The sequence below is a fragment of the Ursus americanus genome, chromosome 12 (genome assembly GCF_024610735.1).
Source record: "Ursus americanus isolate L20-20 chromosome 12, mUrsAme1.1.p, whole genome shotgun sequence".
Lineage (NCBI taxonomy): Eukaryota > Metazoa > Chordata > Mammalia > Carnivora > Ursidae > Ursus > Ursus americanus.
This window is the reverse complement of record NC_142138.1, coordinates 49,271,632-49,295,980: the sequence shown is the minus strand read 5'-3', so window position 1 is coordinate 49,295,980 and position 24,349 is coordinate 49,271,632. Positions and strand designations below refer to the sequence as shown.

General features: G+C 39.8%; 1 protein-coding gene across 4 annotated transcripts in view; it reads right to left on the bottom strand.

The window, feature by feature from the left end:
• Positions 1-22,035, bottom strand: part of SNX7 (sorting nexin 7) — a 208,039-nt gene extending 186,004 nt beyond the window's left edge. For 3 of the 4 annotated variants that reach the window (XR_015726359.1, XR_006780356.2, XM_045801713.2), the window contains exon 1: positions 21,802-22,035. Coding sequence is in view for 2 of the 4 variants with exons in the window: in XM_045801713.2 (XP_045657669.2) it covers positions 21,802-21,981 (180 nt within the window). In the remaining 2 variants the exon portion in view is untranslated. The remainder of the gene's footprint in view (positions 1-21,801) is intronic. The other variant, XM_045801712.2, reaches the window with a different exon arrangement.
• Between the last annotated feature and the right edge of the window lie 2,314 nt (positions 22,036-24,349).

Below are 24,349 nucleotides of genomic sequence, written 5' to 3'. Positions count from 1 at the left end.
GGAGAGAGGCAGGTGACAGGACATGTGATATGTTTAAACATAAGAGAGGAAGCATGCCATGTGAGATTTTGTAGATGAATTGAGATGGGTGCAGAGAAATCCAAGATGGAGAGAAAGCAAGAGCAAGGGATAAAGAAGAAGAGGAAATGAATGAATGAAGGAATAAGTGAATGATGAACTCTCAAGAAAGCAAAAGGTGTACAAGAATGAAAATGTAATCCTAGTTCATTATATGGCTTGACTGTGAATAAATTGTTCTTAATCCTGAATTTAACTTAAAATGGTGATGTAATTATACTGATCAGAAGAAAAATACAGGTACTGTATATGTTTGAGGGGAAGAGACATTGCCTATAAAAGAGCTTCAAAAATGCAATTACTATGATGGAAAAAAGGAAGACGAGCAACTGTTCCAGACTGAAGAAGACCGAAGAGACATAATAGCTAAATACAACATGTGACCTTGGATTGGATTCCATACCAAAGGAGGAGAAGCTTTGTTTCTTCTCTCTAAACTATGTTATTGGGACAACTGGAGAAATCTGAAAGGGTCTGTGGATTAGAATGTAGTACCGTGTCAATATTAGTTTCCTGATTTGGATATGTATACTGTAATTTGGTAGGGAAGTGTCCCTGTTTTCGAAAAATACATGCAGACCTTTTTAGGAGTCATAAAACATCATGTCTCCAATTCACTCACTAACACGGGGGGGGGGGGGGGAGTTGTGAAATGGCAGTCATTGGGAAATTTAGGCTCTTTGTGGTATTCTTGCAACTTTTCTCCCAGTTTGAAATTGTTTCAAGATAACAAGTATATTTATAGTTTTTAAAAGTTAAATAATTCTACAAAGCTTAAAATAAAACAAAACAAATTAAAATTTAAAAGCAGCTTCCTCTGCTCCAGAATTGCTATTCCCAGCTCATGTTCCTCAGAAGCAAACGTAGAACTCTATTAGCAGTCCTTATTTCAAAATAACATATGTATTGCTTTTTTTTTTCAATTTTGACATTATCCAACAGGTTTCCTACTAAGGAGAATAAAGAGTATTTATTTACTATATTAATTATACAAGTATAGACTCAGATTCCTATGTTATTCAGTGGGTTACGATCCATTATTATCATAATTTACTTTGATGTTTTAAGTGTTCAAGACCCACTAGTGGCACGTATGTATTTTTTATTTGTCTTCATTATTCCTTGAACACTTTATATAACATAACTTGGCAGAATAAGGTTTCTGGTTGATCTTATATTTTCCCTGAACCAGCGATGGAATCAGACATTTCTCCAAGGAGCTCTGGTTCCTTCTAGAGGAAACTGGAATTTGGAAACCAAGATACAAATGATAGGAAATATATGTATAACACACACACGCACATGCACATCTGGATCTAGATATATACAGATAGATATTAAATACCATGAGTTCACAGCGATTCCAACTACAATTTGACACCATTTGACTGTTCTGGCCTTACTTCTTTCCATATTTGTAACTCTTTTCTCCAGCAGAGAGAAGCCTGGCTCCCAGTATCCTGAAAATATTTACTAATACGCTCAATCCCCCGACATGTAACCAGCCTCCCAACCAGGCCAGCTGTCTCCTCAGCCCTGACCACATGAGCCAAGGCAGTCTTATTCTCATTCACAACCACACTGGTTCCCTCCTCAGCCCCAAGCCCACTAGCTACTTCCTTGGACATACTGTCTCCTCAGGCATTTTCAATAGTTTGTTTTTAAAGAAAGGGCTGCATGTTATTTTTTTAATAAAAATTTTTAAATGAAACAAAAGGATAATATGCAGTAAATTCTACAAGTAATGTTTTATTCATGTGCAAAGATAAAACTATCAATATGACATTTGAGTTATTTCTTCAGTAGTAATAATGACTTGTTTCCAACTCTCTACTTTCTCTTTTAGATACCACCTTTTTCCTCCAAAATTAAGAATACAGATGTCAGAATCAAAAATTTTGTCTGTTGTTATGAACAGACTGAATTTAACCAACACACTTGGAGATGAATTCAGCAACAAAGTCCATCATAACTTAGCAACAGAGTCAGCCAGTCCTAAATGAAAAAAAAAATCATTACAAAGGAGGCCCAAAACTGGGTTCCAGTCCTTTCTCGGCCACTGACTAAGCAGATAACTTTGAACAATTAATTCAGCCTTTCAAGGTTAAATTGAGGATTTGGAGTTGAAAATCTGCAAAATCTCTCCCACCTCAAAGGCTAAAAGTAGAACTTCTAAATGTATTAATATAGAAAAATGTAGCAAACCCCTGATATTTTAAGAAAAGGAATGCTTTTTAGTACTAGGAATGAAAGAAAGATTGAAATCATAATACTGACTTATTTTTCCCCTCAAAACAAATCAACTTAAATCCTTCTGAAGCTTCAGTAATATCCAGAGTACTATTCTCAAGGTTCTTCCCAAACAAAAAGTTATGTGAACTGTAATACAGCATTTGGGTAACCCCTCAATGCAATAATACAGGAGACATTATGATAAGACACACCAGTTGAAGAGATAAGAACAATAATGGTTGTTTAAATTAAGAAAGTTCAGGTTATTGTGATTACGAAATGATTTGTGAAAGGAAAAACATTTAGGCATGCTTTAGACCAAGGAATAGAAGACAAGTAACAGTTGTATTAATAAGACACAAAAACAGAGACAATAAATGTCTTGCAATAAAAGCTTAGCAAAATAAATTATGGTATATCCCTATTGATAAGCTACAATAAAGTCTATCCATGTGATAGAATACAATAAAGTGATTAAAAGTAATATTCTAGAAGTAACTTAGGATACAGTATGTTGGAAAAAAGGCCATAGTATATTATTAAAAGAGAATAACAGGGTATAAAATTTGTGTACAATTAGATTCTTATGTGTGTATGTGTGTTTGTATGTGTGTAAGATAGAGAAGGTAGGAGAGAAAAAGTGAGAGAGAGAGGATACAAACTTATAAACTATACCAAAAAAGTTAACAGAAGTTATTCCAGGTGTTGGGATTGCTGTTGAGTTTAATATTTTTCTATGAGTTCCTGCATTTATATATAAATGCAGAATAAACATACATTGAAAAAAATATTAAAACTGTTAGTGTCAACACTGTGCATAGTATGTTCAAAGGCAGTAAAAACTACTGTAATAAGTTAAAACAATTGTCTGGGGCCATTTGGGCAAAAGACCTCGGATTACATTCGATTTTTTTCCTCAACGCATCAAAGTTGCATAATTAAATAGGAAATTTTAAAATGTCTGGAATCACAAGGAAATTGGATTGTCAAGATAAATCATGGAACGCTAACACAATGGTCACTAAGGAGCCACTAAAAACGTAATTTAGAGGTTCCAAATGAATATGCAATCAGCACGGCCAAAAATATCTCTCTGTATAGTATATATTGCATATAGTATAGCCGCTTCACTACATAAGAATCTGTTTTTGCAATCCAAAGAAGATTTTTACTCTTATGAAAAAAGGTGAAAAGAAAAAATAGTGTTCAGCAACTGTTCTGCAGCAAGCCCTTAGAGAGGGGGCGTGTACCCCAAGCAGTAAGAGTGGCGCCACCAAGCTCCTTCCCCAGGAACTACACTCAGCATCATGGCTTGAACTGTGTCTGTGAGCATCTGTGCTTTATTCCCATTGATTTGGTGCATCCATTAGCAAAATGTGTCCTAAGGTGTCAGAAAAGCCTAAGAGAGGTTGTGTTTTGGGTCCGGGAATGCTCAGAAAAATTTTCCATATAGATTAATGGTAACTGCTCCTTCGCTTTACACCATTTCAGCTTACAAAAGGTTTCATAGGAATGCTCTACTTTCAGATGGGGGGGGGGGGGCGCTGTAGTAGCTTTTTAAGCCGACAAATTTTAATTTGACAGGCAAACATACTTTTAAGTTTCCCTGACACTGCACACAACCATGTGCTTTGGTATTCTTTGTAGTCACCCTCTTAACTCACCACAACCCACTTCTTATACCTACTACATAATTTAGCATTCTATTTCTTCTGCTTAAAATGCATCCTTTTGTAGAGCGGGAAAGATCTGCATGAATTTACAAAGGCTCACGATTCCAATGAGCATAGTGTGGTGTCAAAAATATGCTTCAATATCGAGCAAAGGAAGAAAATTACAGGCTGAAATTTAGCAACATCCAAGATTTCAGTAGAAGGATTTAAATTACTATGAATCACTCAAAAACATTCTTAAAACCTCAATAAAACTGACTATCCAAAGAGTTTTATATTCACTTCAAAAAAGGGAAAGAAAATATAATGACAATGCTTAAAAGATTTACATGAATAAGAGGAGAAAATAAGTGTTTGAGAAGATCCAAAGAAGCAATTAACCAAAAAGCCCTCCATTTAACCTTTTGTGGTGGCTGCTTTTCAGGAGAAATGGATCATTAAAATCTGTTCTTTCCAAACAAAGGTCTCACCTCCACAATAATGTGCGCTTCTTTCTCCTGTTATCTCTCTCTTTCTCTTTTCTCTCTTCCCGCCCCCACCCCTGAACTTTATTTATACATTCATTCATTCTTAGCATTTGGATAGATGTCCATTATCTTCTGATCTTTCAGACGATCAAAGTACACCGTTTCATTTTCTTTCTTCAAGACATTAAAGCAGAAGGGAAATGATCTGTGTGGTATATCTCTACTTCTTAAATAACATTGACTACCTTTCTTATAGCTAGCGTAGTGAAGACACACAGGCACACACACACACCAAAAATCCTGGGATGGTTTCAAGCCTAGATGTGAACATGTATTAACAGCAAAGCCAAATTATTGCAAGAAGTCACTGTCTTCTACCCTTATTCCAAACCAACCCATCCATGAGAGAAACCACTTAAACGACTTTACTGAAATAAATGGACATTAGAATTCTGTTAGCATGATATTGAAATTTATTGACACCATCACTTACAAATTTAGTCTAAGTTTTCCTTTTTGTTACATTTGGTTTAGTATAAGCATTTGTTATGGGTTAAATTATGTCCTTCCAAAATTCATATGTTGAATAGACCTAACACCCCAGACCTCAGAATGTGAGAGAGGGTCTTTACAGAGGTTATTAAGTCAAATTGGGGTGGGTCCTTATGCAATATGACTGGTGTCTTAATAAAAAGAACAAATTTGGACACAGAGACATGTATAGAGGGAACGCAATGTTAAGAAACATAAGGAGAAGACACCCATCTCCAAGCCAGGTGGAGAGGCTGGAACAGATTCCTTCCTCACTGCTCTCAGAAGGAACCAAGCCCACCGACACGTTCACTTCAGACTTCTGGCTTCCAGAACTGTGAAAAAGGTAAATAAATGTCTCTTGTTGCAGACATTTCAGACACAGACACCTCGAGTATGGTGTTTTGTTACGGCAGCCCTGGCAAACTGACAGCATTTCTACACGTAGAGTTGTAGACAATAAAAATGTAAGGAAGGAAGCAAGGGTGGAAAGGAAGGAATTATGATGACTGCATTTCATCCTTGCTCCACTCCTTCATTTTCTTACAGGTTAACAGTCAACTCTAGTAATTTCTGAGAAACGTTTTTGCCTCCCTCCTTTAATGCTCTTCCGTGGTTCCAAGGTTCTACTACTGAAATAAATAAAATACATCACTGAAATTTAAAACAAACAATGGCCTGCCAATATTTGAGTACTCAGGAGATAAACACCAAAAGGAACAGGTTAAAAGGTGAGATACGACCTTTCTAAGAGGTGTCCTTCCTGAATATCTCCCACTAAAAGGCTACTTGGAAACATCTCATAAATATAACATGAATTGCTCTTATAATACTAAATTGTATCCACCATCTGTGCACAAACAGCTATTTTCTTTTTACAAGTAGAGGGGGAAAAATCAATGTGAGAAGTGTGATAAATCAGAACGGTGGCATGAAAAGGCCATGCAAATAAAATTTGCTGATGCGCAAGAAACACGCCCGCCAAGAGACATCTGGTAAAAAAGCAACTTAAAGTGGAAGGAGTTTGAGAAACTGTGTTATGAGGGACACTCATCCTGATGGGCCTAAATTTAGACTTACCAGCTGTGTTTTGGTTTACAGCTCCTTCCAATCTGCCTGCTTATAATAATAATAAAAAATCAGAAAGGCCTTCTGTGGAACACTGTTGAAAATGTGATTGGGTGAAAAGCCAGCCTGTGTCATGTTCTATAAAGGGGCATACAACACTCTAATCTTGTTTGACATAATTTCCAGGGCTATGTAGGATATATCCACTTGTATGCATATATGATAATTTATTTATCCATTTTTCTGTTTCTAGCATTTCTATTTTCTAACACTGTTGCCTTGAATGTACTTGGACTTCCTCAGGTTTTGTGCACTACAAAGCTATGTACTAACCATAGTAATTTTTCACATCATTCTATTTGACAGAACATTCCCTTCTGTCCATCTCCCCCAAAATGTAGTATATTAAAAGAAAAAGTCTCTGTAGTCAGGCAGAGAGGTCATATCTCACCTGGGATCACAGAGGTTACGGAGAGGAAAAAAAAGAAGAAGAAATGTGATATACACATTATCTGCTTAAAGGTTTTGTATGAATTATCTTAGGTAAACCTTACCACAACCCTGCTGAGTATGTTCTATTTCTCCTCCCTACCTTTTTTTTTAACCAGACAGCAATACTTACGATTTTTGACTTTACAACAGTGAGAAAGGGACACATGTCCAGCAGAAACCATACTTTGATTTTGAATTTTGATCTTTTCTTGGGCTAGCGATATATACGCAACACAACACTCTTTCTTAACGCTGGATGGCAGTGTTCCAGTCAGCCACGTGATCACAAGGGTAAACAGCCAATACACTTACCACCATGCTGCACCCATGCAATCAACTTGTTTTTCACTTTCAGGACAGTATTCAACAAACTCAGTATCGCAGGTGAATGAGATAGTCACCACTTTATTATAAAATAGGCTCTGTGTTAGATGATTTGGCCCAATTGTAGGCTAATGTAAATATTCTGATTATGTTTAAGGCAGGCTAGGCTAGCTATGATGTTTGCTGGGTTAGGTGTATTAAATGTATTTCAACTCACAATATTTTTAATTTACAATGGGTCTGCCAGGATGTAACCCATCATAAGTGAAGGAAGATCTGTATATTTTTTTCTATGCATGAAAATACTCAATAATAAAAAAATTATTTAAAAACTTATAAAAGGGGGGCACCTGGGGGGCTCACTCTGTTAAGTATCTGCCTTCAGCTCACGTCTTGATCCCAAGGTCCTGGGGGATTCCAGGGGTCCTGTGTCTGGCTCCCTGGTCAGCGGGGAGTCTGTTTTTCCCTCTCCCTTTACCCCCCCACTTGTGCTCGCTCCTTCTCTCTCTCTCAAATAAATAAAATCTTTTAAAAAAAGTTATAAAAGGTGTGTTCAAACAGGATAAGGATAAATTCTTGATTACTGAAAATGTCCAGTAATTTTCTTTTAAAGTTTTCTCATAAAACTTAGAAATAAAAATAAAGTCCTGTTGACAGTTCATAGGTAGGCAAAGGTAAGTGAGTTCCAGATTTTTAGCATTTGTATTATTTTAAGGGCCTCTTTTTTTTTATACTCAGACAACACACACACACACACACACACACATCAATGCTCTTATTCACGTCAGTAAAGATCACTGCGTATGTAAGCTAGGACGAGTAAATAACAGGTAAAATGTTAAGGCTGAAAGACAGACAAGGCTCCCACACGAAGTGTGTCCTCCAAGCCACTGGTACAGTTCTATGTACGCCTCACCAACAGGTCACGTTACTGCATGCCAAAGACATTTAAAGCCCTTAATGTTAAATCCACAAATGACAAAGGTCTATTAAACTTGCCTCAAAATAAGTGTGGGCTACTGGATACATGTATTAAACACAGTATTCAGTCAACTACCTATTACAGATTCAGTGATGACTAAGTAGGAGCAGAGCAAGCCAGGAAAAAGAATTACTCTAACCAGAACTCCTGAAGAAGTTGAAAATATGTTCTATGGGCAGACAACACTGCAGACCGAACTTAGGAACGTAATAAAATTAAAAAAAAAAAAAAAGGTTCCTAAGGAGCACAGCCAACTGACTGTACACTTAATAGGCATGACTAAAATGGATTCTGGCATACAGTAAATTATAACTACTCCCCTAAACCAAAGTTTCAACTTACTAGATGGTTTCCAGGGAAAAGGCTGAGTTGCCTTGATATCCAGCCACACCAACGACCTTAAAAGCATTCCTAAGAGACTTAATATATACTTATATCAAGAAAACTAGTAGACAGTTAAAACAGCTATACCAAGAATAATCTTATCCTCTAGTAATTCAAATAACATGACAAATACTACATATCATGAATCATTCAACTGGGGAGCCATTTACACACGCAGGCACTCTGGAGATATTGAGGGCTTGGTTCCAGACAACCACAATACAGGGAATACTGCAATAAAGTGAGTCAAATGAATTTTAGTTCCCAGTGCGTAGAGAAGTTATGTTTACACTACTCTCTAGTCTCTTAAGTGTGCAATAGCATTATGACTAGAAAATGTACAGTACATACCTTAATTGCAAAACATTTTTTTGCTAAAAAATGTTAACCATGATCAGAGCTTTTAGTGAGTTGTAATCTTTTTGCTGGCAGAGGGTCTTGCCTCAATGTGATGACCACTGACTGACCAGGGTGGTGGCTGCTGGAGGCTGAGGTGGCGGTGGCAGTTTCTTAAAATAAGACAACACTGAAGTTTGCTGCAAATATTGACTCATCCTTTCATGAACGATTTCTCTGTAGCGTGTGACGCTGTTTGAAGCATTTTACCCACAGCAGAACTTCTTTCACCCTTGGAGTCGGTCCTCCCAAGCCCTGCTGCTGCTTTATCAACTGAGTGTATGTCATGGTCTAAATCCTCTGTTGTCATCTCAACAATCTTCACAGCATCTTCACCAGCAGTAGATTCCAGCTCAGGGAACCAGTGTCTTTGCTCTTCCATGAGAAGCAGCCCCTCAGCCGTGAAGGTTCGCTCCTGAGATTGCAGCCATCAGTCCCATGTCCGGGCTCCACGGCTGCTTCTAGTCCTCTCGCTGTTCCCACCACACCTGCAGTTACTGCCTCCACTGGAGTCCAGAACCCTCCACGTCATCCATGAGGGCTGGAACCAACTTCTTCCAAACTCCTGTTCATGTTGATACTGGGACCTCTTCCCATGAATCATGAATGTTCTCAGTGGCATCTAGAATGGTGAATCCTTCCCAGAAGGTTTTCAATGGACTTTGCCCCCAGATCCATCAGAGATATCACCATGGCAGCTATAGCCTTATGAGATGTATTTCTTAAATAATAAGACTTAAGAGTAGAAATCACTCCTTGATCTATGGGCTGCGGAATGGATGTTGTGTTAGCAGGTATGAGAACAACATTAATCTCATTGTCCAGCTCCATCAGAGCTCGTGGGTGACCAAGTGCATTGTCAATGAGCCATCATATTTTGAAAAGAATCTTTTTTCTGAGAAGGAGGTCTCAACAGTGGGCTTAAAATACTCAGTAAACCATATTGTAAACAGATGTGCTGTCATCCAGGCTTTGTTGTTCCATTTATGGAGCACAGACAGAGTAGATTTGTAATTCTTAAGGGCTCTAGGATTTTCAGAATGGCAAATGAGCACTGGCTTCAACTTATAAAGTCACCAGCTGCATGAGCTCCTAAAAACAGAGTCAGCCTGTCTTTTGAAGCTTTAAAGCCAGGCACTGACTTCTCTCTAGCTATGAAAGTTGTAGATGGCACCTTCTTCCAATAGAAAGCTGTTTCTTCTACACTGAAAATATGTTGTTTAGTGTAGCCACCTTCATTAACTATCTTTGCTAGATTTTCTGGGTACCTTGTTGCAACTTCCACACCAGCACTTGCTGCTTCACCTTGCACTTTTCTGTTACGGTGATGGCTTCTTTCCTTAAACCTCACTAACCAACCTCTGCTAGGTTCTAAGTTTCTCCTGCAGCTTCCTCACCTCTCTCAGCGTTCACAGAATTGAAGAGTTAAGGCCTGGCTCTGGCTTAGGCTTTGGGTTAAGGAAATACTGTGGCTGGTTTGATCTTTTTCTCCATATCAGTAATAAGACTGTTTCATTTTTTTTACCATTCACGTATTCACTAGAGTAGCATTTAAAACTTCCTTTAAGAACATTTCTTTTGCATTCACAACTTGGCTGTTTGGTGCAAGAGGGATAGCTTTTAGAATACCTTGACTTTCGACATGCTTCCTCATGAAGCTTAATCATTTCTAGAACACATACAACATTTATGTATGAAGTCTCCATCTCATATGGGTGCTGTTCGTGGCACCCCAAAGCAAATTACCATAATAACATCAAACATTACTGATCACAGGTCAATAACAAATATAATAATAGTTAAAAAGTTTGAAATATCACAGAATTTCCAAGATGTGACACAGAGACACAAAGTGAGCAAATACTGTTGGGAAAATTGTGTCAAGAGAATTGCTTGACACAAGGTTACCACAGATGTTCAACTAGTAAAAAATGCAATATTTGCGAAGCCCACAATAGAGGAAAGAACAATAAAATGAATAAGCCTATGACATAGCATTTAAGGGGCAATACCAAAATTCTGATAGCACTCTCAATAGTAACTAAAAAACATATAGGAACAAAGGTATGTCTGTGAGTCTCTGAAGATCTCATTACAAACTGCAAAACAGATGCATCTACAACTTAGAAACATTAGTCTTATGTACCACAATAGCAAATACTGCGATTTTCTAAGGGACAGGGACTGTGTCTTGCACCACCATATACTTAACATTACTTCATTTACTCCTGTCAACAACATGATGGAAGTAAGTGCAATCATCATCATCTGCATCTTACAGATAAACTGATAAATCTGTGGCATAGGGATGATGATAATTCTCCCCAAATCACTTATCTCAACAGGCAGAGCCAAGACTCAATCACCACGACCATCACCAACAGCCATATGCACACACAAAAAGCACCCAGTGTAGAAGCTTTACTTCATTTTACAAATGTTCACTGAATGTCAACCATGTGTCAAGGCACTAGGTTGGGGCTACAACAGCAGCCAAGATGGCATGTTTCCTGGGCTCTCACGAAGCTTACACTTTGGTTAAGTGGGAGGGTTGGAGATAATAAACAAGTAAACACAGAGAAAAAACAAGAAAATTCCAGATTTGAATAAATATTGATAAACAAGTTTATAAATTCCCCCCAAAAGTGGGGTTGCTTGCTGGGGTAAGGGGTTAGGGCAGGGAGAAAGAGAAGCGCTCCTGATAGAGCTACCAGGGAAGCTGTCTTTCAGGAGGTAATACTGAAAATGAGCCAGTCATGAAAAACACTGAGGGAAAAGGATTCTAGTCTGGAGAACCAATGAAGCCTATGACAGGAAAGGACTCAGAATGTTGCAGGGACCAGAAAGGTGGCAAATGGCGGGAACACAGGCTTTGGTGAAGGTATGAACAACAGAACTCATTTTAACATTTACTGTGTCAGAATCATAAGTATTCACATTTTCATCTTACAGGTCTTGTAAAAAGGGAGGGGAGAACTCCATGATAAATGACTGTTTCACCTAAAAATCCCAAAGTGAGACATTTGTTGTACAGCTAGAGGTTTTTTTAAGGCTCTGTATGGTCTTACTCTGACAATCATTAGCATTAGCCAACTGGAGACTAATAATCATGACTAATGCTTTTCTATTTGTCTCAGTTATGCTCCTTACCTAGTGAAAAAAATTTTTTTGTATTTAATACCCAATAGAAAAAAAAAATGTTTTTCCTTATTCAGAGAGGTCCAGCATGCCATTTGCCTCTGGCTCTGCCACAAGACCGCTGTGGGAGATGGTAGGATTGTTCCCAGTAGCCCTCTGTCTTCCGACAAGAGGATTTTATCTCCTGGCTAACTGCCAGGTAACTTTCAGTGCATCCTTACGGAAGGAAAATAGTTTCCCACCGCAATGGATTTGATCAGTGACTTAGTTTAGATAATGGCATGTGTCTGTGCAGATTTGGAAGCCATTGCCTGTTTCCACCAGTGCTATTCTGTTCCCTCTGCCAGAGGAATCACATGTCCAAATTAGGGGTCTCTCCTTCAGTCTTGATCCCAAAAGGAAGAAGACATGTGAAACAGACTCAAAACTTGGAACAGACTCATAGCCCAGTTACAGCTGACAGGTTCATGAAAAAGAAATAAGCCTTTATTGTAGGTAAGTCACTGAGATCTTGTTACTTATACTACAGCATAATTAGTGAAAGCCAATGAAAACATTATTCAATGTTCAATTAGATTAAATATATAAATACATATTTATATATGTGTGTATTAACACACACTAAACTTTCTTAGAGTTAGTACAAAAGAACAAATTGGGGATTTTTTTCCCCCAATTTTGAAGATTCTTATATAAAGAGTTTTCCATTTGCTTTTGGTCACACATAATAAGGCTTCCATTTCAATAGTAAACAGAATTTCTATCCCCAATATTTCATTTCAAATGATTAAGCTCTGTTTTTCATTTCAAAATAAAAACTTTCTTTCTTATACCAAAAAATTAAAGCCATGACTAAAAAAATAATAAAATTACAAGAAAAATGAACCTAAAAATATTATGTTAATTAAATGAAAGAAACCAGACACAAACGACCACATATTGTCTGATTCCATTTATATGAAATTTCCTGAAAAGACAAATCTGTAGAGACAGAAAATAGTAGATTAGTGGTTGTCTATGGCTGGGAGTGAAAACAGAGATTAATTGTAAATGATGTCATAGATTTTTGGGGGGATATAAAAATGTTCCAAAACTGGTTTACAAGGATGGTTATGCAACTTGGTAAATTTAATTAAAAAAAAAATCACCTCTGGATGAGGTTTATAGTATATAAATTATACCTCAGTGAAGTTACTTTAAAACAATAAAAAAGAGTATTTCATACCAAAGCATTTTCAAAATAAAAAAATATATATGTATCTATAATTATTTCAGTTTTAATTTTAAAAATTACTGGTTTAACCCTCCGTTCTATCGTAAGAGCATTTTACTGATTTTTTATGTCAGTATTTCCTAATAAATTTGATTTCCAGACTTTATCCTTTTTTATTAATACTACAGATAGCAACACTGTGTTATCCAGAATGATTGGTATATGCAGTGTCAGAGTTAATAAAATATTCTATGTAAACCAGAGAAAATCTTTCAAGCATGTAACTTTTCCTTGGTTTATTGAGAAAACTTTAACATACATTCCTAAAGTGAGTAACTATGAAAGTTTACTTTAACTTTTAGTCTTCTATCTTCTTTGGAAAGTGTGGGATACAAATAAATATAAGAATAAAATACACTTTGAACAATACAACCACATAGCTATTGAATCTGTGTTTCTTTTGGATCACACTAGCCATTTGTAACAATGGAGCAGGTTATCAGTTAAGAGCTGTACCAGAGCACCCTATCGGAACCTCAAGGATACAGAAATAAAATTGCACCTTTATTTTTTTTTTAAAGATTTTATTTATGTATTCGACAGAGAGAGAGAACACATGCAGGGGCAGCAGCAGACAGAGGGAGAAGCAGGCTCCCCGCTGAGCAGGGAGCCCGATGTAGGACTCGACCCCAGGACTCCGGGATCATGACCTGGGGGGAAGGCAGACGCTTAACCGTCTGAGCCACCCAGGCGCCCCCAAAATTGCATCTTTAAAACTCAATAAAGTATTTTTTAGATTTTTTATTATGTTCAAATCTGGTGCCTTTTGACATCAGTTTCCCAAAATATTTTTAATAATATTTCCCATTGTCATGGATCAATAAATAAATACTGTTGTCCACATAAAAACCTTTCCTAAAGGTTCTCATGGATTTTTTTTTCTTTCGGCTATACAACATCCAATCCCCTTTCCAAATACAACGTTGACTATAGTTTCTACTAGTGCTTATCCCTTTCTGCACCTGCCATCTCCAGCCTTCACATCGACTTTGTGAGTACCTACTAGGCACCATTCCATTCCTTTCCTGCAGGAATAAGTTTCCACTGCTTGCCACCAAGCTTTCTGATTGAGATAGGTGATATTAGCTCTAAAAATTATTTTTCCTAGTAAAAGAAGGTTCTTAAGTGATTCCTTGGGGTTGTTGGGGGTTTTTGTTGTTGTTGTTATGTTTATTGTTGTTGTTTTGTTTTTTGGTTTTGTGTTTATTTCTTCTAATACAATTCGAAAAGGTGATTTTGTCCAGGACGGACATTCAACATAGCTCTGTATCATCCAGCAATAACATTTACTCACCATTTATTAAGACAATTTGTTCTAATTCCATTTGGTTTAGTCTCCTGATAGGAAGGACCAACACAATATAAATTGAATTTACGGAAAACAGATCATTAGCAAATTACTGTAATAAATGGGTCTATACATAGGAAAAAAGTCATAGGCCATATCATTCATTAACATAATTATCCCATAAATATTTAAAGTTCCCACTCCCCTACCACCAAGAAGTTTAATCTATTGGAGAGAGACAAGCAATCAAGGTTTTACCAATGAGAAATAAATACCTATTCGTAAGGTAATGTAGTAAGTATTACAAGATTCAAAACAGAATCATGGGAAGCACAGAGTGGAGAAATTAATTCTAGCTGAAGAATGAAGAAGTTCTTAAGTAAGAGGTAGCTTTACATTAGGCCATAAGAAACACAAAAGGAATTTGCTTTGTCAACCCAACAATAATCACGCAGAGGTAGAAAAATCCCAGGCAAGCTCATGTCGTGGCAAGGGAACCAACTTAGATCAGTGCTTCTAGATCAGTACTTTTCAAACTCTAAGGTGCAAACAAATCAATGCGGACTCCTGGTAACATACAGATTGATTCATCTGGCTTGGAAGGTGGGTTCTGAGACTGCAACCCTAATGAGCTCCCAGGTGATGCAACAGATTCAGGGACTCTGAGGAGCAAGGCTGTAGAGGACAGAGCGCGGAGGCGGGGAGAGCTGCAGGCGGCAGCCGGATCAAGCATCTTGAATGGCAAAATGTGACCGATAAGATCAGAACTCTGTGCTCTGGAAACATCAGTGTGCTTGTGAGCACATGGGATAGACTAGAGGCAGAAGAGAAGACTGAGACTTTATGAGACTATTTTAACGGTTCTCAGAAGTAACTGTGTAACAACTCTGATGGTAGCAGTGGGAACAGAAAGAAGGCCTGGATTCTGGAGACACCAAGAAGATACACTGTTGGGGACTTCTTAGATATGGCAGACACATGGAGAGAGACTGAAAGGGATAAATAGAAAGTAACACTAGGCATTTTATCCTGGCTATCTAAGAAGTTGTCACATCATTAGCAGAGAATCAAAAGGAAACCATAACCAATGTGGGAAGAGAAGTATAAAAACTAGGGAATGGCAGAAGATAATATGATTTGGAAATTAAGTTGAAGAGACGAGTAGGACCATCTAATTAAGACTTTCCACTGCTCTTGTAGTTAAATTTAGTATAAGTTAAAATTCCACTTGTAACAGCAAAGGGACAGTCCGGTTGCCACACCCTCCTCTCCTCTGGGACAGTTAGTCATCCAGCTTGTGCTCGAACATTTTTCGTGACAGAATTCATGGCCACGCTGAGTAATCCTTTTCATTTTGGAACCTTCACTGAGAAAATTCTTCAATAAGTTGACCTAAAACTTGTCTCCTCATAGTTTTGACCTAGCAATTCTAGTTTCACCCTTCAAAACTACAAACATCTAATCAACCTAGATCATAATAACTCTCCATAAAGAATTAACCCAAGTCTTTTCCAAGCTAAACTACTTATTGTTCTTCCCCAGCCTTTCTTCATAGGCCATGGTTGCCAAAACATATCATCAGTGAAACCCCTTTGTTTATTCTCCTTCACGATGGCAAATGTGAGGCAAGACTGTTGCTGGGGCCGCCCTCCCCACTGCTCAGGCTAGTGGAAAGCAGTGTAGATGGACCCAAGCCCTCTTTCTGCGGAGCCCAGACAAGCTCTCAGGCTCAATCTCAATACGGCATTCCAAAGAATCAGTAACAAGCGACTGGCATCTGCAGATGAGATAACATTCCCTTCCCATTTTCTGATATAATCCATTCCCCTTTAAAATACAGAGGATATGGGGTGCCTGGGTGGCACAGTCAGTTGGGCATCTGACTCTTGCTTTTGGCTCAGGTTATGGGTCTCGGGGGTCGCGGGATTGAGCCCCGCATTGGGTTCTGCAATCCTGCTCGTGCACACACGCTCACTCTTTAAAATAAATAAATACATTTTTAAAAAAACAAAACGGGCCCGGAAAAGGTCTTCCTAAACTTACTCTGAAATTTCCTTATTTATTTAAATTCTATTGTTGACCGTATATGCTCACTCATAAGGAGAACTTGAGGATTTTTTAATCTTCTCTCTACTTCACCCCACTTCCTCATCTGGCAGGAATATAAGAGTACTTAACATATAAGAGGCCTATGATGGCAGCTAGTGGAACCGCGAGTGGTAGGAGGTTCCTCTTTTTTTAACCATCAAAATGGTAAGACCCACCGAGGCAGGATCACGATACAGACCAGGAAAGAACACATGACCTGAATGCTGAAATCCAACACATGACCTGAATGCTGAAATCCTGCATTCTAGATTCTAAGTGAGTTGGACAGTTGAGCACACACACACAAATATTCACATACCTTCATGCTCGCACACTAACACACATAATATAGACATAAGTACACATCCATGCATGAACACACTACACACACATGTGCACATATGTGTGTGCACATGTTGTGTACAGTGCATGTGTGTATTTTATATAGTTCAGTGCAGATCACCAAGGGAACTACTCCTTCATTCAAGAATCCTTCTCGAGTATTCATAAGTCAAGCTTGTAATGAAATAAAGATTTGTTTAGACTTCTGCTCAAACTGATAACCGCTAGCCACAGGTGGCTACTTATGTTTAAATGTAAATTAATTAAATACAGTTAAAAGGCCAGTTCCTCAGATGTACTAGCCACATTTCACGTGCTCGAAAGCCACATGTGGCTAGCGGCTGCTACAGTGGACAGGCAGATCCAGAACAGGTCCACTGTTGCACTGCTTCTTGGACAACAGAATCCTATGGTGTCTGTGCATAGCTGATCAATGGTCCAGAGCCTTTACTAAAGGGCAGGAACTAGTCACAAGCTCTTTATATATAGCAACTTATTTAATTCTTGTATTTATTATCTGCCCTCATTTTACAGAGGAAGAATCTGAGGCATTGAGAGGTTAAGTAATGTGCCCAAGGACACAAAGCTATCAGGCGGTGGAGCCAGGATTTCAAATACAGACATTTCTTACATATCAGCTCGGAACGGTAATGGTACAGTGTCCCACTGGACAAAGCACAGCCTGCACCGCCTTTTGTCATCCAGCCCTGGAAGCTGCACGGTTTCACTTCCACATGCCTTACTGGTTACACAGTCACAATCCTATCCAGATTCAAGGAGAGGGGGAGAGACCCCATCTCTCGTTAGGAAGGTGGCAGGTCACTTTACAGAAAAGCATATGGAATAGGAGACAGAGATGTGCCTATCTTTATCCAAAGCTACTGGCCACACTTTTGTACCATGTATTATGCTAGTTATTCTTTATTTTTGCCCCTAATCTCCCAGCTCCCACCATCTACTCTCTGTATGGATGACCTCACCTGAGCCGCTTGCCCAGGGAGGGTCCCAAGCAGGCGATCCAAGAGCAGCAGAAGAGGAGCTCCGGGAATATACTATTTCTTCCCTGCGTTGACACCACATTGCTGGCAGGGGTACACATCTACAGACATCTCTCTGTACATACAGCTCCCGTGGAAGTGGCCCCTTCCCTACAGGTCCAGTTTTCACTGGATTCCAGCGACACTCTATTTCTCTTCCTATTAAACTCTGGATGCTAATGGCTTTTTTGCCTCTGCAAGTTTCTAAGTACCTCGGTACCCCTTGTTTGTTCCTGAACCCTGCCCAAAATCCTGTAAGTAGTTCTTGCATTAAACACTCTTGGTTTAAATCATCGGAGAGAATTCTGATTCTTAATAGGGCCATGACTGATACAAGCACACAATAGGAGCTAAATAGAGACAGTTCGGGGAACAAATATGAAAAATTAATAACCAAACTTCCAATATCGCCTACTAAGTATCTGATATCATTGTTGAATTGTACAATTCTGTCCCTCTATCACTATGTCGGGATTAACAGAGATCCAATATAGATAGGAGCTGGATGTCTCAACAGCTATATTCTACTATTCCTTCGAAAACAACCTTTTTCACAAAAATGAGTGATTCCTTCAAAAGTGTTGTTCAAATAAACATACTTATTGTTATATTTCTGATTTACCACAAAACTATTTTCTATCATTGTTATAAAACCAGATCACCTCTTTCTTTTCAAAGTGGTTATAAACAAAATACTAAATAGTTCTATAGGTTTGATAGCTTCACTGGAGATTGAAATTAAGCCTGCCCATACCTTCCAGGACTTTTTTGTCCACTATATTAAAAAAAAAAAGAATTTTTTTCTTTTTTTAGTTAATGGTGCACCACGCCTACAATCCTTTTCCCTTCAAACATGACTAGTGGTGATGAGGATAATTATATCTGTAAATCCCCTGTTTATCCTAGATGATACAGATCTCATTTTATGGTCCTGAATACCTTTTAAAAAGACCAATAACAAGATCTATCATCTACCGAGTACCAGATAAGTACCCCAGTGTTTCACTGTGACCTAGTTACCTTTGCTATGTTTCAATTGCTCCTCCTTCTACACATTACAGTGTTTAATTAAAATAAAGGCTATTTTATTTTAATATATTATTTCCACAAAAAGAACTTTTTTTTAATATAGAGAAACTGGACTCTTTTCTCTAAATTTTTTGCAAGTCACACGTTCTAATACTAGTCTTACACTATTGTTATAATTGTTATCCTTTTTCTTTTTTCTGTTTTTGAATCATCGGTCAGGTTCCCCTACCTTCCAACATCTATATTTACTCTTTTAAGTCAATATCCTCTGCATTCCCTATGGTCTCTTGAGATTTGGTATTGTTTTCCTCCCCCTGGCTTACCTGAAAACTTAGAACAATACTTTGTTTTGTTTCCCATCTCTCTTGATTTGTATGGCCATTTGGAGTTTCTGTCACATCTTCTACCAGGACTCCAAGACTGACAGCAAGAACTGAATCACGTCTTTCTTTTTTCCAAATAGTTTCTTATACAAAAATATGTAACATGTATTTGCTCTGTGCTTTTAAGGTATTGTGGGAAGAAAAAAATCAGTAATAAGCCAAAGATTCTACTCTTTAAAAAGCTTCTGGAGGGGATTATGATATATAGTCCCAAATAATCTAAGGGAATAAGGAATGACAAATGTAAGCTGAATATTAAAGCAGTGGATCTCAAAGTACTAAAGGGTAGTGACAGTATACTTTAGAAGAAATTGTTGAAAATATCCCAGGGTAAACTGCTCAGTGGGAGAGTTCTACAGAGGAGCAGGTTAGAAAGGGAGTGGAAGTTGACATTATCAGCTGGGATTAAGAGAATCTCCAGAAGTTTCCCTTTCCAAACAAAATTTTGGAAATTGGTTCAGTGTTCAGTTTCACATTTCATTTTTCTTAGTAAATGGTCACAAGGAGAAATTAAAGATTGTCATTTATTAAAAAAAAAAAAAAAGAAAAAAGAAAGGGAGTGGTAGAGAGAGCAGGCCAAATGCAAAGGACTTTCTTAAATCTGCTTGTCTAACTAACTGTGGTTAATGGTTATAAAATTCACTTTATACGCAGGCAGCTAACTTAAAATTTTTCCAAGTATTGTTTTCAGACTTAAACTAACATTACATCTTTACCTTAATCTATGTGGCCAGTCTCTATAGAAGTGGTTCTTAACTTTTTTCTAAGCATCCAACACATGGAGTTACAAAGCACCAACAGGTAGAGTGGATCCAGGTGTACGGAGCTGAAGCTTACATCCCTTTCAAAAAGAATACAAACTTACAAAACAAAATCAGATAGAAAAACAGATTTAGAATGAGAAAAGAAATCTCAACAACTCTTTGGAGCCTTGGAGATCTAGATGCCTTTCTTCTGAGATTGCTTTAGGCAATTTACCAGAAATGCTAACTTAGAAATGCTGCTGGTCGCAATCTGTCATTCCCTTCCCACCTAAAACAGCAACAATTCCCAGTAACTCTCAACATTTCCAGAGGCCTAAGTGCATAAACATCTGAAGCTTCAATTTCATTAGCTTCATCTTAGATCAGCCTCTGACCACAGGGCCCCATTAAAACAATGAATCTCAGGAGGGGACTGGGACTTAGAATCTGGGAAAAGAGAAAGCACAAGACTAGGTTAAAACAATCCTAGATGATTCTGATAACACAACTGCCACTCCCAACACTCTCCCTCCCCCACGCTGGAAGTTTCACAGTGCAGAGCCCTACACTAATATGCAAAGACTAACAGTATCTTAGAAGGCAATGTGAAGGATAGGGCAATTGTCCTCGACCTGAACATAAAGTACGTGTGGAATACAGAACAGCAGTGTTAATTTTTTTTACAAGTGAACATTAAATAATTCCATTGTTTTACGATTTAAACACATTGAAAGGTCAAATAACTTTCTGAAGCACAAAACTGTTACTCCGTCTGAACATCTAGAATCTGATTGTGCCTACCATTTCATTTAATCCTAAAGTTCTGAGAAAGGAGTTTTACATAGTCCTCTGGGGCCAGAGTATGCTTGTTAACTTTGTAACTTCGGTTCGCTCTCCCAGAATATACCCGTGGTTAGGAAGGTCGCTTTACCTAACACCTCAAGATAACATTTAACTACTGCACAGGCTTCTTATTAATTAATACATTGTTCCCATCTCAATCTTCTACCAGCAGCAACGTTAAAAAACTGGGTTGACATTTTAACAGCCCTGCAAGAAAGGTATTTTTCTTTTCCAAAAAGAAATTACAGGCACCAGTCACAGGCACCCCAAGTCTAGCATTAACCCGAGTCTATTTCTCTCCAAACTCTACTACAAGTTAGGAGGGCCCTTCGGTCCTGGATTTCCCCAGGGCAAGGAAAAACGAAAGCGGCTGGCGGTGGGTGGGGGGCAGTAGTTCCCTGAAAAATCCTGAACTCAGCAGACGTGCTTCCTGTTGGACACAGGACCCGTTTACTCCTGAAGAGGGGATTCCTTTGCCACCTATCCTCACTGGGCTTGAGGCTCACCTCTGGTGTCAGTCAGCCCAGTCTTAAACCCACAATCAGTACCACTAAATCACGAGTAATTTCTCTCGACTAGGGTGATTTCTCTCCCGGAGTTCTGGGCTGGCTGCGCCCGAAAAGGAGAGGCTAGGGCGGGGGCACTCTCCGGCCACCGCCTCCCGGGGTCGGAAACTGTCCGGATGAGGTGTCTGCGTCAGACCAGAAACGAGAAAGAGAAAAAGGGGGGGGGGGATCACAACTTTGCCGACTCCACAGACCCATGGCCGTGCCGAATGGAAGGTCAAAGTGCAGAGGAAGGCGCGGCTGCAGTTCGCGGCCCGGCCAGGACGCAGCCCTGGGTGCGGCGAGCCGCCCGGCGGGGTTGGGCGGCCGGGGAGACCCCACCCACCTCCCGCTCGGAGCCTCCGCAGGGGCCCGGCGAACGCGCTGGGGGCGGTCGCCGCAGCACGGTGCCAACTCCTGGAGTTGACTTGGAACTTTCCCGGGACGCGCCGCCGCCGCCCTCACCTTACTGAACACCTCCAGGTCGTCCTCGTCCTCGTCCAGATCCAGCACCTCGGCCTGCAGCAGGGCGGAGGAGCCGCTGCTGCCCAGGAGGGGGGCGTCGACCCCCGGGCTCTCCCCCGTGGCGCCCCCAGCCGGGAGGCCGGAGGAGCGCCCCTGAGATGCCAGGCGCTCGCCCTCCATCCCGACAGTGCGCGCCCGGCCCGCCGCCGCTGCCAGCCCGGCTCCCCCGAGCGTGCCCATTGGCTCCCGCGCATCCTGCGCCTCCCCGGCCGGCCCCGCTCCAGCCCCTCGCCCGCTGCGCAGACGCGGAACTGCCGGGGCCAGCGCGGGGCCGGCTCGTCCCCACCTGGCGTGGGGCCTGCAGGAGACGCGGGAGTGCGGCTCGCGGGCCCTGGCTAGGGTGGGGAAAGGGCCGGGGTCCGCTGGAGGAAAGCCAAGCACTCGAAGGTAGGAGGAGGGCGTCCTCGCACGGCCCTGGCTCGGGGACTGCAGAGCGTGGGTTCCCGCGGGGCGGGGGTCTGGGCACAAGCGACAGAGCGAGCCGTCAACTTCGGGGGATCCACAGCGAGGCTGGAAGGCAGCCGACCCATCCCGCCGAGAGAAAAAGCCAATACTGTATTTCCTGTATTTTAAATGGTTGTCTTTCTTCTTGGTTGTGGTTTTGGAGTCCGTTTTTTACTAAGGCTAATGCAAAAATAAAAGACCTGAAAAGCTCCCTCTGTTTTTGTAATTGATTTTTGACCCAGTGACCAGACTGTGTGGTCATCTCACTGTCAAGCCTGGGAAGTTGGATTTAAAAACTATTTTCAGCCACTTTCAAATGTGCCTTTACTTCTGGAAGTCTTCCTGAAGTTAATGAGGAGGAACGTTTCTAAGAGCCGAGGACAACGAGCAGGACTGGACCTTGCCACCAAGAAATAATCTTCAATCTTTGCGCTGCCGATGCCAAGCTATAAGTAGTTATTCACTGCTTAACACTTAAAAAAAAAAAAAAGTTAAAAAAAAAGGAAAATTGAATAAAGCTGTTTTTAAAAAATGAAAAAAAAAAGGAAAATTGAACACAAATTGATATATTTTGGGACTATCTTCATGTTTTACTATTTAACTCCCCTCAGTCTCAGCCAGCTTTTTTCCATTGGCCCTGGAAAGAATATCTAATAAGTTTGCACATAGGCAGGGAGGAGGCTAAGTCAGAGTTGACTCCTGGCAAAATATTTAACCCAATGTTTAGAATTCTTAATAAAAAAAAAAGATATTTATAAAGATATTTGGGGAAATAGAGCATTTCTCTACTTCTGATTAGAGAACATGGCCCTAGTAATATGTTCCCTCTTAACCATTCAGATGTACCTCGCCTTGCTTTCAGTTCACATATGCGCATCTTTAGTCAGGCAGGTCAGCTGCCCTGTGAATATACAGTCTTCTTCCTACACTCTTTGGTTCCTGTACCCAGAATACCATCTCCTGCTCATCCTTCAGGAAGTAACTATAGTCCCATCTCTTTCTGGAAGACTTTCCAAGTTAACACTGCCTGTTCCCAGTTTAGCATTTAATTTTATGCCATCTGATAGATTGTATTTATTTCACGTAAATGCCTTATATTTCTTAGCAAACTAACATTTTAAGGTTAGGGCTCACGTTATTTATTAATAAGCCACAGTGTCAGATATACTCGCTTAAAAAGGCTCTGTGCTAATGTCTAAAAGGAATACAAGTTATTAAAAGACTATTTTTTTCCCCTCTCTAAGCTCATTCTGATTAGTGAGAGATTCAAGGTTTTCTAACTGCAGTCTGAACCAGGAAATTCTTAAGGATACTGTGACTCATACGATTGCCAGAAAGCGTAGAGAGAGGTTCAGAAAATGGGCAGAACAAACCGGGACTACACAGGTTGGATCACAGCCAAAACCATGCCACAGAAGTAATGTGCCGTTGCTGCCACCGTTGCTGAGCACTGGATGCCCCAGGACCTGCACGTCCTGCCACTGACACTGATGTCACTGGACTTGGGGTGCCGTCACCAATATCAGTATCACAGATGCCTCTGAGAAGCACCTCTGCTATTACTGCCACAAAAATGCCCCACAGTCCTCTTTCTCAATGTTCATAGTTCCAGTTTCAAAACCCTGAAGGAAAGATCTGCTTGACCCGCCTGGCCAAATCCCACAGATATTTCTAAGGCAAAGAATTTTCTAAACATAGAAAGGCCATATTGATGCTGGTCAGAAGGAAAAAAAAAACCCTACCACTAGAGTTCACTCCTTTGACTGCCTAACATTAATATCATGTTTCTTCACATACTTTCTTCCCCCCACCTCCATTACTGCTGAATATAGTTCAGCTATGCCTCAAGCACTGGGGAATATAGTTCTTACCTTCCCAAAGGAAGAAAACCCAAATCTATTCATTACGGGTGCAGCTCCAAGTCTAATAAGTCTATTCCTTCTGCAACTTATGGACTAAATGTTTGAATTTAATCACCAACATGCCATGCTTGCTTATTCAACGGCATGAAAAATCCTAAACTGCCACGTAACAGTCTAAGCTT